The sequence below is a fragment of the Maylandia zebra genome, linkage group LG17, assembly GCF_041146795.1.
Source record: "Maylandia zebra isolate NMK-2024a linkage group LG17, Mzebra_GT3a, whole genome shotgun sequence".
NCBI classification, from domain to species: Eukaryota; Metazoa; Chordata; class Actinopteri; order Cichliformes; family Cichlidae; genus Maylandia; species Maylandia zebra.
In genome coordinates, this window is record NC_135183.1 from 7570218 (window position 1) to 7592920 (window position 22703).

At 39.1% G+C, this 22703-nt stretch overlaps 1 protein-coding gene across 6 annotated transcripts; it reads right to left on the minus strand.

The window, feature by feature from the left end:
- Positions 1 to 503: 503 nt before the first annotated feature.
- On the minus strand, positions 504 to 22594 carry dnai3 (dynein axonemal intermediate chain 3). Of its 6 annotated transcripts, none has more exons than XM_076875473.1 (23): positions 22478 to 22594; positions 21000 to 21061; positions 20323 to 20361; positions 17695 to 17879; positions 17228 to 17332; positions 16680 to 16814; positions 16390 to 16586; positions 14389 to 14505; positions 13897 to 14093; positions 13167 to 13285; positions 12583 to 12672; positions 12243 to 12341; positions 10888 to 11007; positions 9980 to 10053; positions 8209 to 8362; positions 7763 to 7847; positions 4755 to 4870; positions 4252 to 4312; positions 3835 to 3965; positions 3186 to 3393; positions 3007 to 3098; positions 2730 to 2846; positions 504 to 1097 (listed from the first exon to the last, which is right to left on the minus strand). In XM_076875473.1, exons 2-23 carry the CDS (start codon positions 21052 to 21054, stop codon positions 987 to 989), a joined length of 2607 nt encoding a protein of 868 aa, XP_076731588.1. In that variant the 5' UTR covers positions 21055 to 21061; positions 22478 to 22594; the 3' UTR covers positions 504 to 986. The 6 variants fall into 6 exon arrangements, with proteins under 6 accessions (XP_076731588.1, XP_076731587.1, XP_076731585.1 ...); XM_076875472.1 differs by having other exon boundaries at positions 7751 to 7847; positions 8209 to 8359; positions 22478 to 22593; XM_076875470.1 differs by having other exon boundaries at positions 7751 to 7847; positions 22478 to 22593.
- Between the last annotated feature and the right edge of the window lie 109 nt (positions 22595 to 22703).

Sequence of the window (22703 nt, forward strand, 5' to 3'; positions counted from 1 at the left end):
ATGGCTTTAAAAAAAAATATATTGAGATATATATCTTATATCGCCATCCAGCTAAAAAATATCGAGATATGAATTTTGGGTCATATCGCCCAGCCCTACATACCATGATCTTATTACATTGTTAGCCATCCAATCCACTTGTCGGTAGACTAGTGTTATCATTTAATTGGAGTTATGACTCTCACCATCTGGCCAGATTATTTGGAAAATATGCTCTCCGCATATTCTTTAGGTAAATATTTATTGTTCCAGCTAGTTTCAGCTTACTGCTGTTTGGTGCTGTGCAGGCTGTGTACATGTATTCATAGATCAGCAAGAGTGCATCCTTTCATTTGACTCCTTTTATGCTGCCCTACTAAAATGTAGTCGGCCTTATAGCCACCAGTTCCAACTGGTTCACAGCCTGTGAATTACTGACTTAGTAAAGACCCAGAGACACAATATTAAGCCATAATGATCACTTACAAGCAGGATTACTGACAAACAGCTTTTGCGATAGTGACCACAGTCATTGGCTTTTTATTCAAAATTGTCCACAAAACACCAGATTCTAAATTCATTTCTTACGGCACTTACTGAAATTAAACAGCCATATAATGACTTTCTGTCAAGGTCAGATCACTTTTGTATCCTTAGGGAGTGGTGGTAAGGAGGGCACTAATGGATGGCATTACCCAGTAACTCGATCTTAGATGAATGGATGAAAATAATCTGTTGACCCTGAAGCCTGAACCCAAGGACAATGTGAATGTATACTGTAAAATCGATGTAAGTTACAAGAAATACTGCAAAAATAGGCACAAACATACGAACACTGGCAATGTGTTGAACAGTTTGAACAGGTTTCCATATTGTAAAATGTTTTCTTATTTACATTAAACTTATACAAATTAATAAATATATGTAAGGAAAAAAGCTTTTAATTTATGTGCATGTGTGTATGAAGGGGTGTGATATTAGGTATCCTAGGCTTTTGGAGCATGTGGCTACAGGCCCGTATGCTCGAGGATGCTTTCCTCCAGTTTCAGGTAATCACTGTACTCCTTCAAGTCCGCCTCCTCGCTGTCTACCTGGAATGTGACTGGCTTGTCAGGCTCCTGCAGACAAAGCCAGAGAAACAAGCTTCATCATAAACAATAATTACGAAACAATAGAGCACCTAATCCAAGATCTCAGCGTTTCCCATCGTAGAGGCAGAAAATTACATTGCCTCTGAATTTTACTGAACTGAAATTTTATTGAAGGATGCAAATATTAAATAAGATGACACTTTTCTAGTAAAATCTGGACTGTGCCCTGCATCTGTGTATTGCATGCAGGGCACAGTCCTTTAAAGAAAAAAAAAGGAAAATTAGGATACTGTGTGGAAAATTCCTGATACTTTCCTCCCACAACAGTAAACCTGACAGTATTGTTCATATCATATTTAAGCTGTGCCTTGTCCTTATCATCCATCTAAATTCAAATTGCCGTAGATGTTTTAAAGCCAACAGCAGAAAGAAGCTGGAGGTGAACATGAAAATTCATTCCTGTTTAGAGGAATTAAGAGAAAGTATCCACTCCAAGTGACATTACTAAAGCAAAACAAAACTTTTTTGGTAGCTGCCATGCAGCCTAAGATAGAACCAGTTAGCCACTTAAGTTTGCTTCTATACTTAGCAGGCAGACTGTCAGGCACTGCCTGTCAATAACTACCCTATCCCCAGTGCTTGGGATCAAATAACGATGTGAATGAATTAAACATAAGCGGATAGAAAATGAGAGAGAGACACAAAAAGAGATACACGAGTGCCTTCTTCATTTTCCAATGTCAACTTTATACGTCCAGATATTTAGTTGGGTCAGTACTAAAACTTTTGTAAGTCTGCTGAAGATTCTGATCACCAATGCAGGGAAGCTTTGTGGGAAGTCACGGTTTAACTCAAGGACACTTTCACTGTAGACAAATGGCAAAGGACACAGGGAAAGAAAAGCTTTAGTGTTCTCCTATCCTTTCTCGTCCTTCATTTTCATTTCAAATCTAACCATTCGTTGTGCGTCACTATGGTCTGAACTGTCAGATCTAGGAAATTACAAACACTGGACACAGGACATCTTTCCTCCCTCTCAGCTGCTGTTGAGCCACCTTCCAGTCACACTGATGGAAACTGGCACCTTGAGACTTCTGGGAATTCAGTTTAGAATTAAAACCTACTGCTCACCACTTGTGAGCTGAGGGAGCTGAGTGTAAAAGCGAAGCTCTCAATTTACCGGTCGATCTACGTCCCTACCCTCACCTATGGCCACGAGCTGTGGGTAGTGACCGAAAGAACGAGATCGCGGATACAAGCGGCAGAAATGAGCTTCCTCCGAAGGGTGGCTGGCCTCTCCCTTAGAGATAGGGTGAGAAGTTCGGCCATCTGGGAGGGGCTCAGAGTAGAGCAGCTGCTGCTCCACATCGAAAGGAGCCAGCTGAGGTGGTTCGGGCATCTGACAAGGATGCCCCCTGGGCGCCTCCTGGGCGAGGTGTTCCAGGCAAGTCCCACCGGGAGGAGGCCCCGGGGCAGACCCAGGACACGCTGGAGAGATTATATCTCTCGGCTTGCCTGGGAACGCCTTGGTATTGCCCCGGATAAGCTGGAGGAGGTGGCTGGGGAGAGGGAGGTCTGGGCCTCTTTGCTTAGGCTGCTGCCCCCGCGACCCGGCCCCGGACAAAGCGGATGAAAATGGATGGATGGATGGATGCTCACCACTTGTTTCTTGGACTCGCCTTCCTCCTTTCTCGGTTTCGCCCACAGTTCTTCCCACTCCAAATAATCCTTCAGCCTGTCATTCTCTTGGTCAAAGAAGATCTGCATGTTTAAATCCTGCATACAAACAAAGCAAAACAAGACAAAGATACTAGTTAGCAGTCAATAATACTGTAGCAGCCATTAAATACCTTTAAGAAAAATAACACATTTTTACCGCAGTTTCTTAACATTACACAAGGGTCCAAGCAAAACAGACAGCTCACAGTCTTCTTACCTCATTCTTAACTGGGGAGCGGAGGGCCTTTGGCACATTGAAAACACGTAGCACTCCAAGGTTGTCAGCAACAGCCAGGTAGTGTTGTTTGGCTGTAAGTACAAAACAGTCCATTAAATGAGTTTTAAGGTTCAAAAATCGTATCTGTCCTGAGCACCTAATATAAGCCAAGAACTCACAGGCGGTGATACAGGGTTTGATGCAGGTAATTCTGGTACTGGCGACGTGTTCATGGACGTGTGTAGGTTCGCTGGTGTTTAGGAGCAGGTTCCACACCTCAATACTGCCATCATTTCTCCCAATGAAGAAAACCGCAGATCGGGAGAGGGACCAGCATGCCGCACTGTACTCTTGCTCAGAGCTTGGTCCCACGAAGATTGGGCCACCCTGGATGTTGTGGTTTACAAGAAGTATTTAAAAAATTTTGTGCGTTCTGAAGCATTTTAATTATTGAATTATGTGCTCCAATTTTGTCGATTGAACTTGTGGTATTTTACTTGTGTGTTACTTAGGACGAATTAGTCTGTGCATGGTTCCCATTTGGACGTGCTTCAAAAACCAAAATTGACAGTTTTATCCAAAAACCAAACAAACAAAAAAACGTGATTGCTAATGCTGAGGCTCCACAAACCATACATGGCTGCTACATCCATTTTTTATGTACAGTCTATGTCTGTGACCAACTGAATAAGTGTGAATAGTTTTGCTTAGTTTTGCAGTTTAAATGATCAAAACAGCAACCAAGAAATTACGTAATTTGAATTGTCTCAATTCTATGTGATGTATGCATACGTCATGTGAGGTAATCAATGTTTTCTGTTGCAGTACCATCACGCCCTCTTTCCAGATGGCAAAGTTCCAGCCTCCTGTTGTCAAAAGAATGTCTTTGAAAAAGGGTGATCGCTGCATTGTGTTCACAAACCAGGCATGAGTTCTAAAACAGAGCAGGGGCTTGGCACCTGGGAGTGAAGTGAGACAGATGGAGAATATGCATAGTTTTATTTGACAGTAATTTCCTTCCAGGGTAATCATAATGCAAAGGAGCAATTAACCCTGTAAAACATTATGGTCATTACATTTGCCCAGGTTACCAAACTAAATAGTGGGTTTAATGTGAAAGTAGCAATCAAAGTCATTTCAATAAATTGGGTGTAATTGTTTTATGAATCAACGTACTGCTGTCAGTCTGACAGCTGAGCACTGGTGAGCCATAAAAAACAGAGCGCGGCAAGCCCAACTACTCACTGAACTTTCGTCCAAACTCATCTTCCTCCAGTTTCCAGTCAGTGTAGACAATCTCTCCTTCCTGTAAAAAATGAACATAAAACTGTTTATAAATGTATGTATGCGTCTTCCTTATTTCAGTTAAGTTGTAAAGTATAGTACACTCCTTAAGTGGCATGACAAAAACATGTGCAAAAACCTAATAAAAAAAATCATTCATTATTGGTTATGCCAACTTGAGATGAACTTCAATGTAACAAAAAGAAGTCCAGCTTGCTCACAAGCTGAGTAAAGTCAAGAGTTAAGTTAAAAGTTAAGCAGTCAAGAACTTAACTGTATTTTTTACTTGCTCTATGTTGATATCATTTGAAGACATTTTCAAGTTTCAAGTTTTATTGTCATGTACAGATAAACAATGTAGCCACATTTAACCATAATGAAATGTTTTGGCTCGTGCTCCTCTGCCTTACATGAGCATATAGAGAGTGTACAGTTTATTTAGAAGAAAATAACAGAATTTTTACCTCTGTTCCAACATAAAACTTGGTATTGACATCGTCCAGGGTCTTGAGCGTCTTGGCTGAAGGTATTCTGAGTTGACTGTATTCTGGGAGGACCTCTGCGCCATCATTTTCATTATCTTGTTATGTAAGACAAAACAGGAAGAGACGGTAAAGTAAGAACAGGTTAAAAGTTCAACTCATTGTTTTTTATTTATTTATTTAACATTTCAGTGACCTGAGAGAGGGAGCCTGGTGCTGACGTGGGACTAAAATGTTCACAATACTCAGCGCCTTGTTACTAGACAAGTACAAATATTTCAATAAACTCAAATAGGGGAAGAAGAATAGGTGACAACTAGCAGATTTTAGGAAAAAGAACATCTGCTTTATTCAAATGAAGGAAATAACAGCCTGCAGTGGTGCTGTAATTTGACCGTGAACAAGACGATAGAAGTACTAAAGCAAGTGAGGTGGGGAGGGGGTACAGCCGAAGTGAAAGGGCTGGTAAGAGTGGATTTGAAGGGAGAGAGAAAGAAAAGCACAAGAGGTAGAGGTAGGAAGGAAGCCTGTGGAGAAAATAGGGACAGGAGGTAAAAGGTGGAGGGGCTGAAATAGGTTAAGCTGGTAGAAGCCTTTTCCATCACAAAAGCCTGACTGTCTGCCAGAGATCATGTGGGTCTATCTGTTCACAGCCCCTTACCTGTGGACCGCTCTCGATCAACTCTCACTCTTAAAGGTTAGATCAGATTACCAAACCACATGTCTTCTAAATCTATTTTCTCCCAGTTAAGATGTGTGTAAAGATATGAGAAAGATGATACAGGAACAGCTACAGACAGTGTTTGACTTTGCTTAATCCCCATGAGCGCCTGCTCACAATTTATTTCAGTGTGAAAAATCATGTTAACAAGTATATTGTAGCTTTTTAAATGTTCAGAAAAATGTCAAAAGGCACAGAAGCAGACAGCAAAGACCACCCTCAATCAATGTGAGTCAGATATCTTAGGTAACGCTGCAGTATTAATCACACAGGGATTCATTAAAATCGTAATAACAGACTCCCTGAGGGCTGATGAAAAAAGAAGCAGATTTATTGCTTGAGTTAGTAAGCATATTAATTCTATAACAACCAGCCACCAAGGCTGTGTTTATGGAAGCCAGACAAAGACATGTCTCTTCTTGACCAGCCAGGACACACATGATCATCTTCTGGCCCTCAAGGAGTCTGAGCAGCATATTGCAAAGAGCTGACAGTCAGCAAAGCCAATGGTCTGCAACTATGGCGGCCTTGTTTTGGAAGTATCGCTTAATAAAGTGCCATGAAACCTGAGGAGAGACAAGACAGAGAGAGAAATAGAGTAGCTCAGGGCCAAATGAGCCCTGCCCCACTGATCACTGTGCTCAGCCATCCAAAAGAGAACTCAAGAATCCAAAACTCCCTCAAAGAGGTCAGGAGACATGTCTGTGATGCTCACTGTTTGCCCTCCTCACTTACTTCAGTTTTTAACACATTCTGTGCCATTCAGATATTATAAGAATTGTTCAGGCACATAAAAGAATAATTGCTCTTTACCTTTGATATTTTGAAGACACAGTGAGTGTATCTTTCTATAGTTTGCGCTTGAGCTTTGCTTCAATACTTTCCTCATCAAAACTGTTATATGGACAACAATGAAAATGAGACTATCAGCTACAATGGGGAAATCATTTCTCTAATTGTTATGGTAGTTTAATTTTAATGGAGGGCACACTGAATATAAACCAAAAATCCAGAAAACACTTTATATAGAAGTTATAAATTGATTTTGAAAGAAGAATTTGATCCATGACCAAAGAGCCGTCCATGACCCATCTTTAGTGTTCTGACTGAGGAGAGGATGTTTGTGTCCAAGATTTTACGTTACGTTACATTGGTCCCTCAGTGCAATGAGTTTGCCCTGAACCATTAGCAGAAAAACAGTCCTAAAGCATGTTTACATCTCCGTGCTTGACTGTGGGGATGATGCTCTTAGTGCCATATGCAGCATTTCTCTTCCTTCAAACACAAACACAATAACTTGACCACAGTACTTTCTCCCATTTACATCCTCATTGGCAAATTTGACATGGGCCTGTAAATGTGCCTTCTTGAGCAGGGGACTTTGCGAGACCCGGAAGATTTCTGTCCATTGTCCAAACCGTTACCAATGGTGCTCTTGGTGTCTGTGGTCCCAACTGTAGCCAACTCCAGCCTCAACAGGTCTGCAGTCCTGCCCCTGACATCCATGGAGAGCTATTTGGTCTTACTTATGGTGGTGGAGAGGTTGGAATGGGACAAACAGATTCAGGAGTATCTGTAACTGACTGATTGACTGTATGAATCATACTTGTTATTAATCTCTGGCTCTCTTCCACAGGATGTCTTTTATCCTGTCTTCCCTCTCTCACCCCAACCGCTCAAGGCAGATGGCCCCGCCCCTCCCTGAGCCTGGTTCTGCTGGAGGTTTCTTCTTGTAAAAAGGGAGTTTTTCCTTCCCACTGTTGCCAAAGTGCTTGCTAATAGGGGTTCATATGACTGATGGGTTTTTCTATGTATTATTGTAGGGTCTACCTTACAATATAAAGCACCTTGTTGTTGTGATTTGGCGCTGCATAAATAAAATTGAACTAATCTGTCTGCCGCATGCAGACATGCAAATCAATTTATAATGTTTATGTATTTTTTTCTAGATTTTTGGTTGATTTTCTGTTTCTCTCCATTAAATTGAAGCTTCCATGAATATTAGAGACTGTTCTTTTTTTTCCAATAAGCAACAAATTCAGCAGGGGATCAAACAACATCTCTTATGGACAATCGGTTTGATTTGAAAGAACATGTGAGTGAGTCAGCTTCCTAAAACGTTTGGCATCAAACAAAAAAACCACAAAGTATTTTGTGTAATTAAGTAATGTGACTGATTGCAGGAAAACAGAGAACGAGTATAGCAGACTGAAACAGACAAAGCCTTGCAGCCTCGAGGGTAAAAGCTCTTGCTCACCTGTGTTCCTACCTGTATTACTATTACAGGTGTAATGTTCTAGGCTGAACTTCAAAGGAGCATACTCTCCACTTGTATCAATCTTTGGCAGGGAAACCTGACACATGGCATAAAAGAAGATGGCTTTTATCACTTGAAGAAAAAAAGAAAACCTTATCTAAAACAAAATCACAGAGCATGCTCAAGAATCTACACACTGAAATCATTACCTAAACCCCAGTTAAATAAATCCAATGCACACGTAAATACAAATTAAATAGTTATTCAATTTAAGCCATTTTCCTTATTTTCTTGTAACAAATCTTTGTCTGCAGAATAATTACTGATGTGTAAAAATAACACTAAACATCGAATCATTCTTTTTCTTATGGTTGATTTTCTTATGGTTGGAAGTTGAAGAAAAAAGCTCTTTCTACACAAATCACAAGCTCTGTAATGCATCCCAGACATGAAAGTACCCTGAAGAGTGGTTTCCATGTCCGGTCCAGGTGTTTGAAAGTTGTGGGGATGCTATAGGGTGTCATCATGGTCTTCTGATCCACATCTTGCTTCCTGTCGGCCAGAAACTGGTTCTGTAGTTTTGGCACTCGCAGATCCCAAAACATGACACTGCTTTAGACAGAGACACAATAAGATAATGTGGAATTAAGAACCACCTGAAAATTAACAAAATTCTCTATCATCAAATGTTCATATTCAAACATGATTGTTGCATATATAAATGTGGTTATTGCCAAAAACAACAGGAGCAGTGTTTTGAAATCTTTCTGTCATTTGCAACTCCTTTAGCGCCAGTCTAATGACGCAGAGTGTGAAACACAGTCTGTATTCACATTGATACTTCATATCTAAACTGAATAACAGGACATGCAAAATGAAGTAACACATAAAAACACTAGTGAGAATTAGACTGCATAGCTATTTCCTGAGAAATATAATGATTGCCAGATACACTCATTTACGTGGTTTACAAAAGGCAATATTTTAACCAACTGCACAGCTCTTCAATATATTATTGGCTCAGTATGTTCAACCAGAGGAGAATGACTACAGATTACACCATAGAATTAAGATGAAACCGGAAAAATAATCCAGCGTGTTTGAGTGCCATAATATATATTCACCAATAGAAAGCTTTACAACTTTACAGTATTAAAAAGCATCTTTACAGTCTACTCTACAAGAAAAAAAAATAACTCTATATAAATACCTTTCATCTTTATGAAGAATTTATAGGTGATTTTTTCACACATATACATTTTATGTTTTAAACTTAGCTAGTAGCTGTTATGTCTTGTTAATCCAAGTCACTGATCTGAACAAAATTGTAGTGTTTCATTATTTAATTGATATGTGACTTGGCACTAATAGCCAGACAATTTGTCTGCCAACTACAGACAGTAAAACCAAAACCATACTCGAAGCTAGGTATGTAGCTTGCTAACTTTCTAGCATTAGCCTGAAGTTAGAATTCCATCTTCTCTAAGAGATCTGATACTGCTTGAATTTTTCTGTATCTTGCAACTGTGTTTCTACTCTTTTTACAATTCAGCAATAAATACTTCTACTTCTTATATTCTTTGTATTTGCTTTCTTTTGTGTTTAATTTCCAGCGTTAGTTATAAGTCAGTTTGATTTGGAATTACACAAATATATACACCAAGGAACTTAAATTATGATGTATTTATTTAGCTCATGTTACGGCATAAGTAGTATAGTATTCCCATTTGGGTTGTTTTGCTTATTATCTAAATTTGTCGAGGTTTTGCTGTAATTTCATAATAATATTTTATGTATCCTTTTTTCTATGCACATGTAGAGGTGTGGCAAAGTCAAGTCAGTTATGATGAGGGAAAATGACTAAAACCCATTTTCTAAACGCTGTTCACTTCCAAAGGTTTTCTTTCTTTTCTTTTTTTCCCCCCTGTATTTGACCTTCATTAGAATGTCAACAATCCAGAGAGACTCAAAACAAGGGCAGCGAGAGAGAAAGGGGACGTGATAAAGCAAACAGTGGATCTAGTGAGTGTATAATGTATCCAGCAGGTAACCAGAGGCCTTTGTTTGCCTACTTTGCAAATAACTGTATGTATTAAAAAACACACACATGTTATCAGCCACTAAAATCACACTTAGAATCAACATCCAAAGTACATACTGACAAGCAGTGAAAAGTAAGAAGAAAAAGTATCAGGAGTTATTTTTTTCATTAAACTGTAGAGAACTTACCAGTCAGGGGAGCAGGTGACAACTTGAACAGACATGTTAGAAATTTTTTGAACTGGAACGCCTGTCCTGGTCACCTAAACAGAGGGAGTTACAAAATCAATAAATGTCTGCATCAGGCTTGGTCTTGGTTCATGAAGCTGTATGGGTGGTTGGATTTTCCCCTGGGGGCACTTTGATGATTGCCTTATTTTACTTATCAAGATAACTGAAAGTGATCGATGTGATTTACTGCAAGTAACTACATAGAGGTAAGTGATAGGCACAAGTGGGAAACCAAATCTGGACATATATGGCTAGTAATTTTATGTGCACACTTAATATTGGATTTCTTTGTAAAAGACAAAATACCATAGTCTTACTGCAGAAAATATATCTTTAGATAAATATAAGTTTAGATTTGATTTCTTTTGACGTTGTGATTGTGGGGTTTGTTTTCCTCTGAACATATATTCTACATTGCTCCTTTTCTGTGCTCGCACCCTCATTTGTAACATTTGCTCTGCTTGCTATCTACTTCCCACTAATGCCCTACATCCTCTTAGTCCTGTTTATAGTGAATTGGCCATTAACCTGTCACCATTCCAAAACAAGACAGAGAAATCAGTATGCCAGTATGAGACCTGACCTTGAAGTGTGTGTTTTGTTACCATTTTGAGATTGGGGGTTTTAGTATGTTGAATTACGACACAGTGTTTGTATTAGATATAATTTAGGGAGGCTGAGATCTAAAGATTGCTTTTCTGAGACTATCTGCTGTGTAGTCACACAAAAACACCTTTTATCCACACGCTAAACAGCAGTAACCTTGTGGAAGGGCTCAGAGTAGGCTCATGTGCGCCTGGTGGAAAAAGTAATTCCCAACAGTTGTTAATTCCCTCCAACCCCTTTGCCCTTCAGTCCCTCAGTACCTCAAATGTTTTCGGCAGCCACTGGACATCAGTAACTGGGGATTTGTGGCTGCTTTCTATGGAAGAAACTGCACAGTAGCTCATGACAGGAGTCTTGTTCTCTTTTTTGTTACCCAAGTCCTGTAGGGAAAGCAGACACGCGACAGTAATGTGCTGTATGGTGAGCTCTGACAATTCAGTCTACACACAAATTCAATCTAGACACAAAGACTGTACACAGCTGAATAACCACTGTAAAACGCACAAGCAGAATAATGAAATGCAAATGACGACTTCGATGTGTGCATGGAAAAACAAACAGCACACAGATAAATACACTCAAACACATTCTGGCACAATAGAGCCACTTAAAAAACATAAAATCGCTGCAATATGATTATTTAATTTGTTTAAAACACCTCCTCATAGTATTGCAAGCAAATTTTAAACATATATCTTAGTCGTTTTGTGGACCTGCAATTGGATTTATTATGTGCAATGGAGCGAATAAAAAAAAAGTAGATAGAGAAGATGTTAATTTAAAATGTAATTCTTCATTTATCTGACAACCCAGTGACAGGTGGTGGTGTAGCACAGCTTTCACATCACCTAACAGAGCGTTCTAGTAGATACAACTGCCACTGTTTACACTGCAAACAGCAGGAAGGGCAGTGATCTGATTTCACTGTGTGTTATCTTCTATGTGGGGGCAAGAAACAAGAGTTATGTAACAGCTGGCGTATGTGAGCCGGTGCTGTTGACTCTGGTGAATAAAGGGCTAACAATGACAAAGAGAACAGAAGGAGGCACAGAGGGTGGGAGAGGGGAAGGCAAAGAGAAGGAAGCAGTAAGGAGAAGGATGGAGGCAGCTGCTCCACTGTAGTGGCAATAAAAACACCCAAGGTAAATCTGGGCCAGAGATGATAGGACACGAGTGTCTACTTAAATACAGCTGGAAGATATCAGTGCAGGTTAGGCTTTAAGCGGAAGCTTTAAGAAACTGTAAAACAAAACATTTTAAAACTATAAAAGCTACACTGAAATGAGCTAAAACAAAACAAAGTCAAAACTTACATATCATTTAATTTTTGCATGATTCAATGTGCATAAAGTTAAAAGATTAAAATTAGTAAAACAATTTTTAAAAAAGAGACTTTTTCATTTGATTCAAAATTCATTTCAAATTTATATGTTGGATTATGCAGAAAAAATATTATTGGGCATTATCTATTGCTTTATTATGTGTTCAGGTTGTGTATCATGTTATTCAAAAGTAACTAATTACTTTTTTCAAGTAACTTGACTAACATTGTACAGAGCAGCATGTCTCACTGCATCAGCACTGTGACTATTTCAAAGAGAGTATGGGTACTTACAAATGTGTCAGTGTCAGAGTCGGAGTCTGAGGCTTTTTTACTGTTAGGCCGTGTTCCCTGTAAGTGCGGGATGTGAAAAGAAATGTCCCACAACACCACCTGAGACATCAGCAACATAAAATCGTTTAGTGGTGATGATCATTTGAGCCTGAGACTATAGATAATAATATACAAATATATACATTAGAAAAAAAACCCTCAAACATATCATATTAAATGCTGACAGAAGAGTGGCAACAGCATGCGATACCATGTTTATATTGAACTAAAATGGGGGCATGGGATGAGAAACTGATTGTTTTGATTTGTGAAGTTGAGACGCTGAGTGAAAAAGGAGCACCTTGCCATTCCTGCAGCCACCAACAATAACATTTGGATTCGAAGGGCAGAACTCGAAGGCAAAAATGTCATCTGGGCACTCCAAGAGCAACTATATATATATAAAAAAAATCAAAACACATAAAAATGAGCATACACATATTTCCAAGCAGAGGTTTCCATGTATAAGGAGCTTCCCAACGCAAAAATGTATTTATTCTAGTCTCTCATATGCCTACACTAGACATAAGGGGAAAAAGACAGTATGCAGTACATTTTTTAGCTTTATTCCCTTTTGTAGAAAATATTAATTATTTATGTTATTTATATGTCTTGTCAAAGTGCCACTGGTCCCAGAGGCTGAAACCAAATCATGACACATGCACCATTGAAGGCACACATGGAACTCATATTACTTTTGAGCGATTTAGCAGCTTGGTTATATTGATTGAGTGCTTGGCTCAAATCAATAGATCTTTTCAAATTTACAGCAGAAGAAAAATTACAGTAAAGGGCAAAGACTTAGAGCTAACTCTCAAACACATACATTTAAAAAAATGTTTTCTCGACTCCCGTTAATGGGTTTCTCTCCTCTACTTCTCATACCCGGGGGTTAGATTGATCGGGGAAGCCATAGAAGACAATGAAAGCAGGACTGTTGATGTACACAGTGGACTTATCCAGCTGCTCCTCCTGTTTCTTTATAAAAGTCACAGCTATCAGACCTGCCACATAGACAAAAAAACACCACACCCCACAATGTATCAGCTACATAGCAACAGGAAAACAGACCTGTGTTTACAAAGCCTTTTTTGAAAAATCTGTAGATCTACTTTAATTTCTACTTTACATAGAAGCCACAAATTGATAATGCATGTGCACTGATCACACTGATATTCTTTTTCTGGTTTTGTGGACGTCGATGTGTGTCTTAAGGTGACACGTTGATATTACAGATATTACAGAGCTTGTCAGTGAAGTTGAAATAACAGGAAAAGGGAGTTCAATTTCTTTTAGGCAGGCTATTGTATATTTGTACATATTTATATCATTGCCCACTAAGTGTATACTTTCTCGCCACAAGCTGCTGTTGCTGAAAAAACAAGAATTGGGCAAACTCCTGCCTGCCCAGGTCTGTGCAGGGGGTCAATAGTGACCTAATTTTTCCAACTAAAAAGTGAAAGAAAATGAATTATGATGATTTTAATGTGACCTGTCAGGGTTCTAACGATTATTTTCCAATGTTAATGAATGTCCAAAGTTTCTATGGTACACAAATCTTGACTTTATCATAAATGTACTCTATGCTATGTCTGTAGAAGTCTATGTACTTCACCATGGATTGTAGGGTGCCAGCTGACGCTGCTGATTTTCTTGCCCATGGCGCGCTTCTCGTCTGTGAAGGTCCATTGAAGCTTCAGACCTTCAGAAACCATCACTAACTGGTCAGAAGCTTCTGCTCCTATGCCCAAGGCCTTAAAGTCATCAGTGAACACATTCATTATGTGTGCCTGCTGAAGGGCATGCAAGACCCTGCAAAGTGAAAATGTACCTGTTGAAATTTGGACCGGTACTTTTTATGTATCATTGCTCACAGACAGCGGAGCAAACAGACAAACAAACAAACGCTGCTGGAAACATTTTTTCTCTCTCGCCTCGGCAGAGGAATAAAGTACACACAATTGTCTTAATACACCATCATCATATTTCCACTGAATATTCCTGCATTCATAATACTGGATGGGATTGAGTTATCTATGGCTGATATTTTGAGCATGGGTTGTTAAGAAGCAGATGGAAACGACGATACCATAAGAATTCATTTTACCTGGGGGTCACTGAGTTGACAAACTTCTTCAGTTTCTCAGACCTGAGGATGTTTTCTTTTTCTTTCTCTCTTAGCTCTCTTGGTTCATACTGGGTAAACACATTCCTCTGAACCGCCCTGTAAAATAGACAGAAGGCAACACATACAATAAAACATGGAACTTGCCTTACTTTTAAAACAATATGTTATGAAATGTGTTGCAGATTCACTGAAAGCATATATAATTTATATATACAGTGGGGCAAAAAAGTATTTAGTCAGCCACCGATTGTGTAAGTTCCCCCACTTAAAATGATGACAGAGGTCAGTAATTTGCACCAGAGGTACACTTCAACTGTGAGAGACAGAATGTGAAAAAAAAATCCATGAATTCACATGGTAGGATTTGTAAAGAATTTATTCGTAAATTAGGGTGGAAAATAAGTATTTGGTCACCTCAAACAAGGAAAATCTCTGGCTCTCACAGACCTGTAACGTCTTCTGTAAGAAGCTTTTCTGTCCCCCACTCGTTACCTGTATGAATGGCACCTGTTTGAACTCATCATCTGTATAAAAGACACCTGTCCACAGCCTCAAACAGTCAGACTCCAAACTCCGCCATGGCCAAGACCAAAGAGCTTTCGAAGGACACCAGGAAAAGTATTGTAGACCTGCACCAGACTGGGAAGAGTGAATCTACAATAGGCAAGCAGCTTGGTGTGAAAAAATCAACTGTGGGAGCAATCATCAGGAAATGGAAGACATACAAGACCACTGATAATCTCCCTCGATCTGGGGCTCCACGCAAGATCTCATCCTGTGGGGTCAAAATGATCATGAGAACGGTGAGCAAAGATCCCAGAACCACACGGGGGGACCTGGTGAATGACCTGCAGAGAGCTGGGACCAAAGTAACAAAGGTCACCATCAGTAACACACTACAACGGCAGGGAATCAAATCCCGCAGTGCCAGACGTGTTCCGCTGCTGAAGCCAGTGCATGTCCAGGCCCGTCTGAAGTTTGCCAGAGAGCACATGGATGATACAGCAGAGGATTGGGAGAATGTCATGTGGTCAGATGAAACCAAAGTAGAACTTTTTGGTATAAACTCAACTCGTCGTGTTTGGAGGAAGAAGAATACTGAGTTGCATCCCAAGAACACCATACCTACTGTGAAGCATGGGGGTGGAAACATCATGCTATGGGGCTGTTTTTCTGCCAAGGGGACAGGACGACTGATCCGTGTTAAGGACAGAATGAATGGGGCCATGTATCGTGAGATTTTGAGCCAAAACCTCCTTCCATCAGTGAGAACTTTGAAGATGAAACGAGGCTGGGTCTTCCAACATGACAATGATCCAAAACACACCGCCCGGGCAACAAAGGAGTGGCTCCGTAAGAAGCATTTGAAAGTCCTGGAGTGGCCTAGCCAGTCTCCAGACCTCAACCCCATAGAAAATCTGTGGCGGGAGTTGAAAGTCCGTGTTGCTCGGCGACAGCCCCAAAACATCACTGCTCTCGAGAAGATCTGCATGGAGGAATGGGCCAAAATACCAGCTACTGTGTGTGCAAACCTGGTAAAGACCTATAGTAAACGTTTGACCTCTGTTATTGCCAACAAAGGTTATGTTACAAAGTATTGAGTTGTATTTTTGTTATTGACCAAATACTTATTTTCCACCCTGATTTACGAATAAATTCTTTACAAATCCTACCATGTGGATTCATGGATTTTTTTTTTCACATTCTGTCTCTCACAGTTGAAGTGTACCTCTGGTGCAAATTACTGACCTCTGTCATCATTTTATGTGGGGGAACTTGCACAATCGGTGGCTGACTAAATACTTTTTTGCCCCACTGTATATGTATGTAGAGAAAGCAGAAAATATTTCTGAAATTGATTTCATCTTACTTCCTTGATTTGAAACAGATGCAGTCTTATTATCAGGCTAGTCAAACCTGCACGTGCTTTCCCTCCCTACAGAACAAATCCATTTTAAGTGTACTGATTTGCTGGCCTACCGCTCCGTCTGAGCAGTGCTGCTCTGCAGTTTGGGAACAGCCTGCATCCCGCAGTCCCTCTGCATCTGCTTGATGCTGAATCTGCTGTCTTGGTAGGAAGGACACGCCACGGAGCGACACTCAGCCTCTGTACTGTTGCGGTCAGAAAAACAGACAGGTAACCCCGGTCTGCGCTTTAAGTCAAACTTGTAGCACAGCTGATGATGACAGAAGAGACAGAACAGAATTCATGAGCAAAGCAATCAGATCAGATATAAACATTTAATGTTAATTTGAATATACTGCAGTGCCTTTTCTCTGGTCTCTTTGACAGACTCTTGATCTACTTCCAGCTCACTGCCGAGAGATATCCATGGCTTTGGTTCTGGGGTTTTACTGACATCATCCTCCAACACTATTATTTCAGGTTGTGGGGGCTGCAGAACCTAAATACAATTGTAAGAATATATAATATAAAGGCCAAAATAACAGTAAAAAAAAAAAACACACACTAGCAATCTTTACATGTATTCATACTTACAGCAAAATGCTTATGCTAGGGAAAGATAATAAAGTAGTACTTAAAGTCTTAAATTTTACGGAAAAATAGCCTGGAAAGCGAAACACCCCGGATGATATATGACCTGTCACTATTACTAATAACTGGTGCCACAAAAGCACTAGAAACAATTAACGACCTTTAAATTAAATAATATAAAACTTCTGTTATGTTACTGCTTATCAGTATACATTTTTTAATTATTGGCCTGGTCTGTCTAATAACAAACATGTATTGAGGAAAGAAAAAACATATTAACAAAAGAGAACCTTGTTACTGTAACCAAAACTGTTAGCTTACATTATATATTCTAGCCTTGGCTTCTGGTGTGAGAACCAGGTAAAAACTCTGTCCATAGGTGAAATCTACATCAAAAACAAGCAATATTTCATCCTCTGGGTAGTCCTGTCAAAAGAAAGTGAAAATCACAGCATTAATTTTTTATGAGAGTGTTAGAATACATCACAGTACAAACTACTTCTCCAGTAATTTGGTTGAGAGTGAATGTGAAAATGCCCAAAACCCTACAAACATCACAAAAAACGAAATGGCTGAAAGGAAAACTGGTGTCTCATTTGTAGATGACTAAAGTTGCAAAGTTCTGTCATAAATGCATAAAAGAATTTAGATCAGACAGAGAAAAAAATGAAGTTAAACTGGTTGCTTTGTCTTTTCCCACAGCTCTTAACTTGGGTCTGTGCATCATCACAGTGTCTGGCTGCTGTTGTCTGAGTAAACTATGCAACAATGCATAACCAGCGCCTAACCAGCACAAACTGCTTCACAGGGTGGAAATCGGACACTGCGGCTCTTGTCTTAATATCCTGTATGATGTCGTCCTTTTCCAGCAGCTTGTAAGGGCTCTGCTCTGTGACATCCTCATCAATGCAGCATTCAAAGAGCTCCTGGGTGGCTGTTGTCAGGACGATGGGGTAGATGTCATCAGGGTGATCTTCAGGAGCGTTCAGAAACAATTGAGAGAAGAAAAATAGGGAAGTTATCTGATAAAACGAGCTTTTGGGCTTCATTCCCTAAAAGCAAAGCTGATGACTGATGACGGCTCAAATAAATACTAATACTAATACTACTACTACCACAAATAATAATAAAAATAGTGAGAATAATGATAATAAATAATTCAGAACCAATTACTTATGTTTTAGAATATTGAATGAGACTGTATCAGATAATCAAACAATAATGATTTTGATATCAAAACAATGTAAACACTCAGATAAGCAAACTCTGGTATAAATGTTGGGATTTTACTGGCTTGTGGATACGCACAACAGCTGCAAAGACCACTGACATGTATTTATTCAAATATGCTTGGAGTGGGCCTGGAGAATGTGTGCAGAATTGGTGCATTGCAGTGCATTGTCCATGGGGACAAGTCCTTGTGGTCACAGCAAACTATAAGGCACGCGTACATCCACGCAGAGCCTCGTGTTCACCTTCCAATGAAGAAATTTAACATCCCTCAGACCCAGCGAACGCCTCTCATCCTTCGCCTGCTTTGACTCTACAAATATCAGTCCTTATGAGAAGTCTGTGCACAATGTTTAAATGTTTCTAGGCGTACGTTTGTATCAGAATGTGTAAAAACCAATAGGGCATCCCTCAAGACATAAAGTGCAGTTACACACATTTATTCAGGACTGTTATAATACGAAGCCAAAGTACTTTACCATCGCCACAACAAAGCTTTTCCTAATAAACAATCCATTCAGACTCTACTATATCTAAGCCAAGCACAGTCCAGGGCATAGTACAGTAAACAAAGCTTTGTATAATGATAGTTTTCATCCTGATTGTGGTCTCTCGCTTCAAAGTCTTTCCACAAGGTTGCTAAGGGGACACTGGGAATGCTCAAGTACAGCTTAAGTAACCACTTCCCAGCTGGGTGTGTCAACCTTTTCCACTCACACCACTTAGGCCTCACGCCAAATCATTGTAGTGGAAACTCACACCCTTCATTTCACAGAGTCATGTGTCAACCAAGGCATTTGTATTCATGGGAAATATTTGCTTGGGAGACATAAAGAGTGTGATGCGCAGCGTTCCACAGCCCTCAAGAATGCAATTAAATTATATTTGTTGGCTGCTCCAAAAAGCTATTTTTAATTTGTTAAGCTTCTTTTCTCTTGCATAATTTACCCAGGCATTTTTAAAAGCATACCACAAGATATTTATACCAAACCTCAGAGCATTGAAATTTTAGCACAGTTTGTTTTCCAGTCTGCTCATATTAGTGAAGAATTTAAGCTTGAACAAAATACATTTATCAGCGTATCCTTAATGTCACACAATGTGCAGAAACCTGCATTTATATTTGAACTAGAAGGCCAATGTGTTGTTATTGTCACAAAGATTTTAAACTGGTTCCTAAAAAATTACCATTAGTTTTATGGCAAAGACAAGATTTTAGGCTGAGCCCTGGCTTGGCTTGGGCTCAACCTAATTAGGTCATGTTCAATTTTGTCACGTTCACAAATTGGACTTAAACTGCTGGAAGTATAAGATTAAAAGGAATAAATAAATGCAAAAAAACTGAGCAAATTTTGAAAGGAAAAATATTTTTTACTCACAATCACCTAATCTAAATTGAAACATTACTTATGCTGATGGCTACAAGCACTTGATCAAAAACAAGTTTTGGGGTTGGTATGTCTAAGAAAAAACCAAATCTAGGGACACAGAGCCAAGTAGAGAAGAGCTCCAGAGCAGCGGTCCCCGGGCCTCGAACCGGTACCGGTCCGTGAGTCGTTTGGTACCGGGCCACGCGAGTTGAGGCTCAGGTGTGAAATGTATGGTTTTCAGGGTTTTTATTGGTTTTCAGTGTTATTTTATTATCGTTTTGATTGTTAACTCGGTTTTCCTGGGTCTTTTCACGTGCGTTATGAATAAATCTTCCTTTTTTCAGTAATGGTTTTATTTTGTTGTATTTATCCGCGACACCTTAAAGGCCGGTCCGTGAAAATATTGTCGGGCATAAACCGGTCCGTGGCGCAAAAAAGGTTGGGGACCGCTGCATTAGAGGTTACACAGCAGTACACTTGAGAACATATCAGAACAATGCACATATGAAGGATATATAACTATTCACATTATAGGACTACTTCAAAATGCGACTGTTCTTTTGACTTGAGCATTGCTACTGGTAAACCTGAAACGGAATAATAAGGGTCTGATTAATATGCTGTGCTGAAAGTCAGCACATATGTAGGAGATAAGTAGGAGAGCCAAATGCTCAGGCTCTCTGAGTTCAAGAATAAAAATACAGTGGTGAAAAATGAACAAAGCCAGCTTTTTGTAAAAGTAAAAACACAATAAGGAGTTCGAATTTAATTTTCTCTCTTCAAAAGAAAAAAAATACAAATAATTTTTTTTCTTACCAGGCTTTTCCATAGGTGAAGGTGTCAGATTGTCCTTGACTGAATAGAAAGTAACTGTTAGTTGTTAGGGTAAATCAAAAACAAAAGTAAGCCTGTTTAGATTGTTTTGACAATGTAGACTTACACTGTCGGGGCTATAAGCTGGAGACAGGTGGAATGGGTAACACAGGATATTTTAAAAAGGAACAACTCTGAGAACAATAATCTTTAACAAGGACATGGCACCATCACCTCATCGTAAAATGATGTGCTGATAGTATTTAACTGTATGCAGGTTTTCAGCTGTGGCATGGTGAATGTAAACCAAACACTGAGAATGGGGAATCACAGCTGAGCAGAAACCATCTGCAAGCACCAATGTCACTGTGCTGTCTAACATTACACTCAAGACCAAATTAAAACAATGCAAATAGCTTTTTTTTTCTGAGATTTTTTTTCTCAGCTATTTGTGTTACAAAACTAATTAAAAGTAATTCAGTTACCATGAGTTAAGAATCCCTCAACATAAACTTAATGGCCAATTCAAAAGCATCAAGGATTATAGGATCACCCTGGCTCTGGGAAATCCGTTTACTATTTTATTTACATGTCATGAAAGAACATCTTTCATACAGAGACATATACAATAAAAGCAAACAAATGCATTTAAATTCAGAAATTAATACTCCAGGACTCACCTTTTCCTTTAACACCTGTTTTTCTTGATGGACTTTTTTGCCTCTTGGGTGCCATCTTTGCTCTTTGGGCAGATTTATAAAGGGAAGAGAGGAAGTTTACACATTTTTTTCAACCAAACACATTCTGTACACAATTTTCAATTTAATTTTCACCACTGTCACTGGCATTAGAACTCATCCGCTCAGGCGATCTTGATGTCATTATCAAAAGCTCTGGTGACATCTTGTGGCAGATAAGGGAACTGCACTGCTTACTTAAAAAAAAGCTGGTGAACTCTGAGAATAAATGCTTATATTAATTTAAACAACTTACCCAAATAATACATGTTAAAGTTATTATTATGACAATAATAAGTTGTTGTTTAGTTGTCTTAATCAGAATTATAATACAGATTACAACCAGTGATAGAGGAAGTTTTATTATACACTTGTGTTATTGTATTGTGTTATATTTTGTGCATATCAATAAAATTTATTTAATTGGGCAACATGAAGTTACAGCAATTAGCACTGTTGCCCCACAGCAAGCAGGTCTTGGGTGCAAATCCATGACCTTTCTATGTATAGTCTGTTGTTCTCCTTTGTTCTCCAGCTTTCTCCCACACTCCAAGGACATGCATGTTAGGTTAACTAGTTCTCTCTGTTAGGCCTGTAATAGACTGGTGACCTGGATGGATGTAGTCTAATCATCAAAAGTAGTAACAACATAATTTGCCCACTGGAAATAATGTTTAGTGATGCGAATATGCTCTGCCAAGAGGACGTTTTTACTGCTTTGTGTAATATTAGGAAACTTTATATATCCTCTAACAGCATCTAATTTAACAAGCTCAAATATTTTTCAATGAAAATTTTGTTAAAAACAAACTATGGGTGTGCACTTACAATAATAATTTACTAACATTATTTCACTTAATATTTCCTTCTGGAACAAAAATACACAAAAAAGGGAACTGGAAAGTATTGGGCCCATAAAATGCACTAACTCACGAAGATAAAATATTATTACAGTTTTGTAGTTTCTAAAAAGTTTTTTGTTTCATTTTGACGTTTGTTTTCAATACAGATTACTTTCTGAGTTCGCTTGTATTATTTGACAATGGTCAGTTTAGGTTTTTATGCGTTTCCTAGTTAACGATAGTCTCATTTATTTCCTGAAATATGGATGGTATTTTAGTCAGTTTAATTTTAGTCCACTGTAGTACCAGTATCATATCCACATAGCTATCACTCAGTATAATCCAGAATATGTAAGTCTCGATTTAATATCATAAAGTATAACTCGTAACGTCCTGTTTTCTTTAAGGCTTACTTAGGCATTACAAATTAGAAGACATTAGCTATTACAGGCTAGTTACGTTAAGTTAGTCGTGTAGCTAGTTAATAGCTAAAGTCATCAAAAGAACATTGGATACGCAGCTTATTTTATGCTCGAAGATGCAACTTTTCCCCTTTACAGAAGAATGAATCAATATTACCGTGATCTTACACCGCATAGGCTTGATACCTTCTTCTATCTTCTTGATATCTTCTTCGCACTCACTGTTTTTGCTCACCAGTGGGTTGGGAACCGCTGGGTTGCCAATGGTTACAAGAGAGAGGGCGGGAGAACATTGACTGGCATTCGCACGAGCTAATCACATTCCAGCTCAACGAGGCTTCGCGAAGTGGTTAAACGTTACCTGGGTATTTTACATAGTTAAA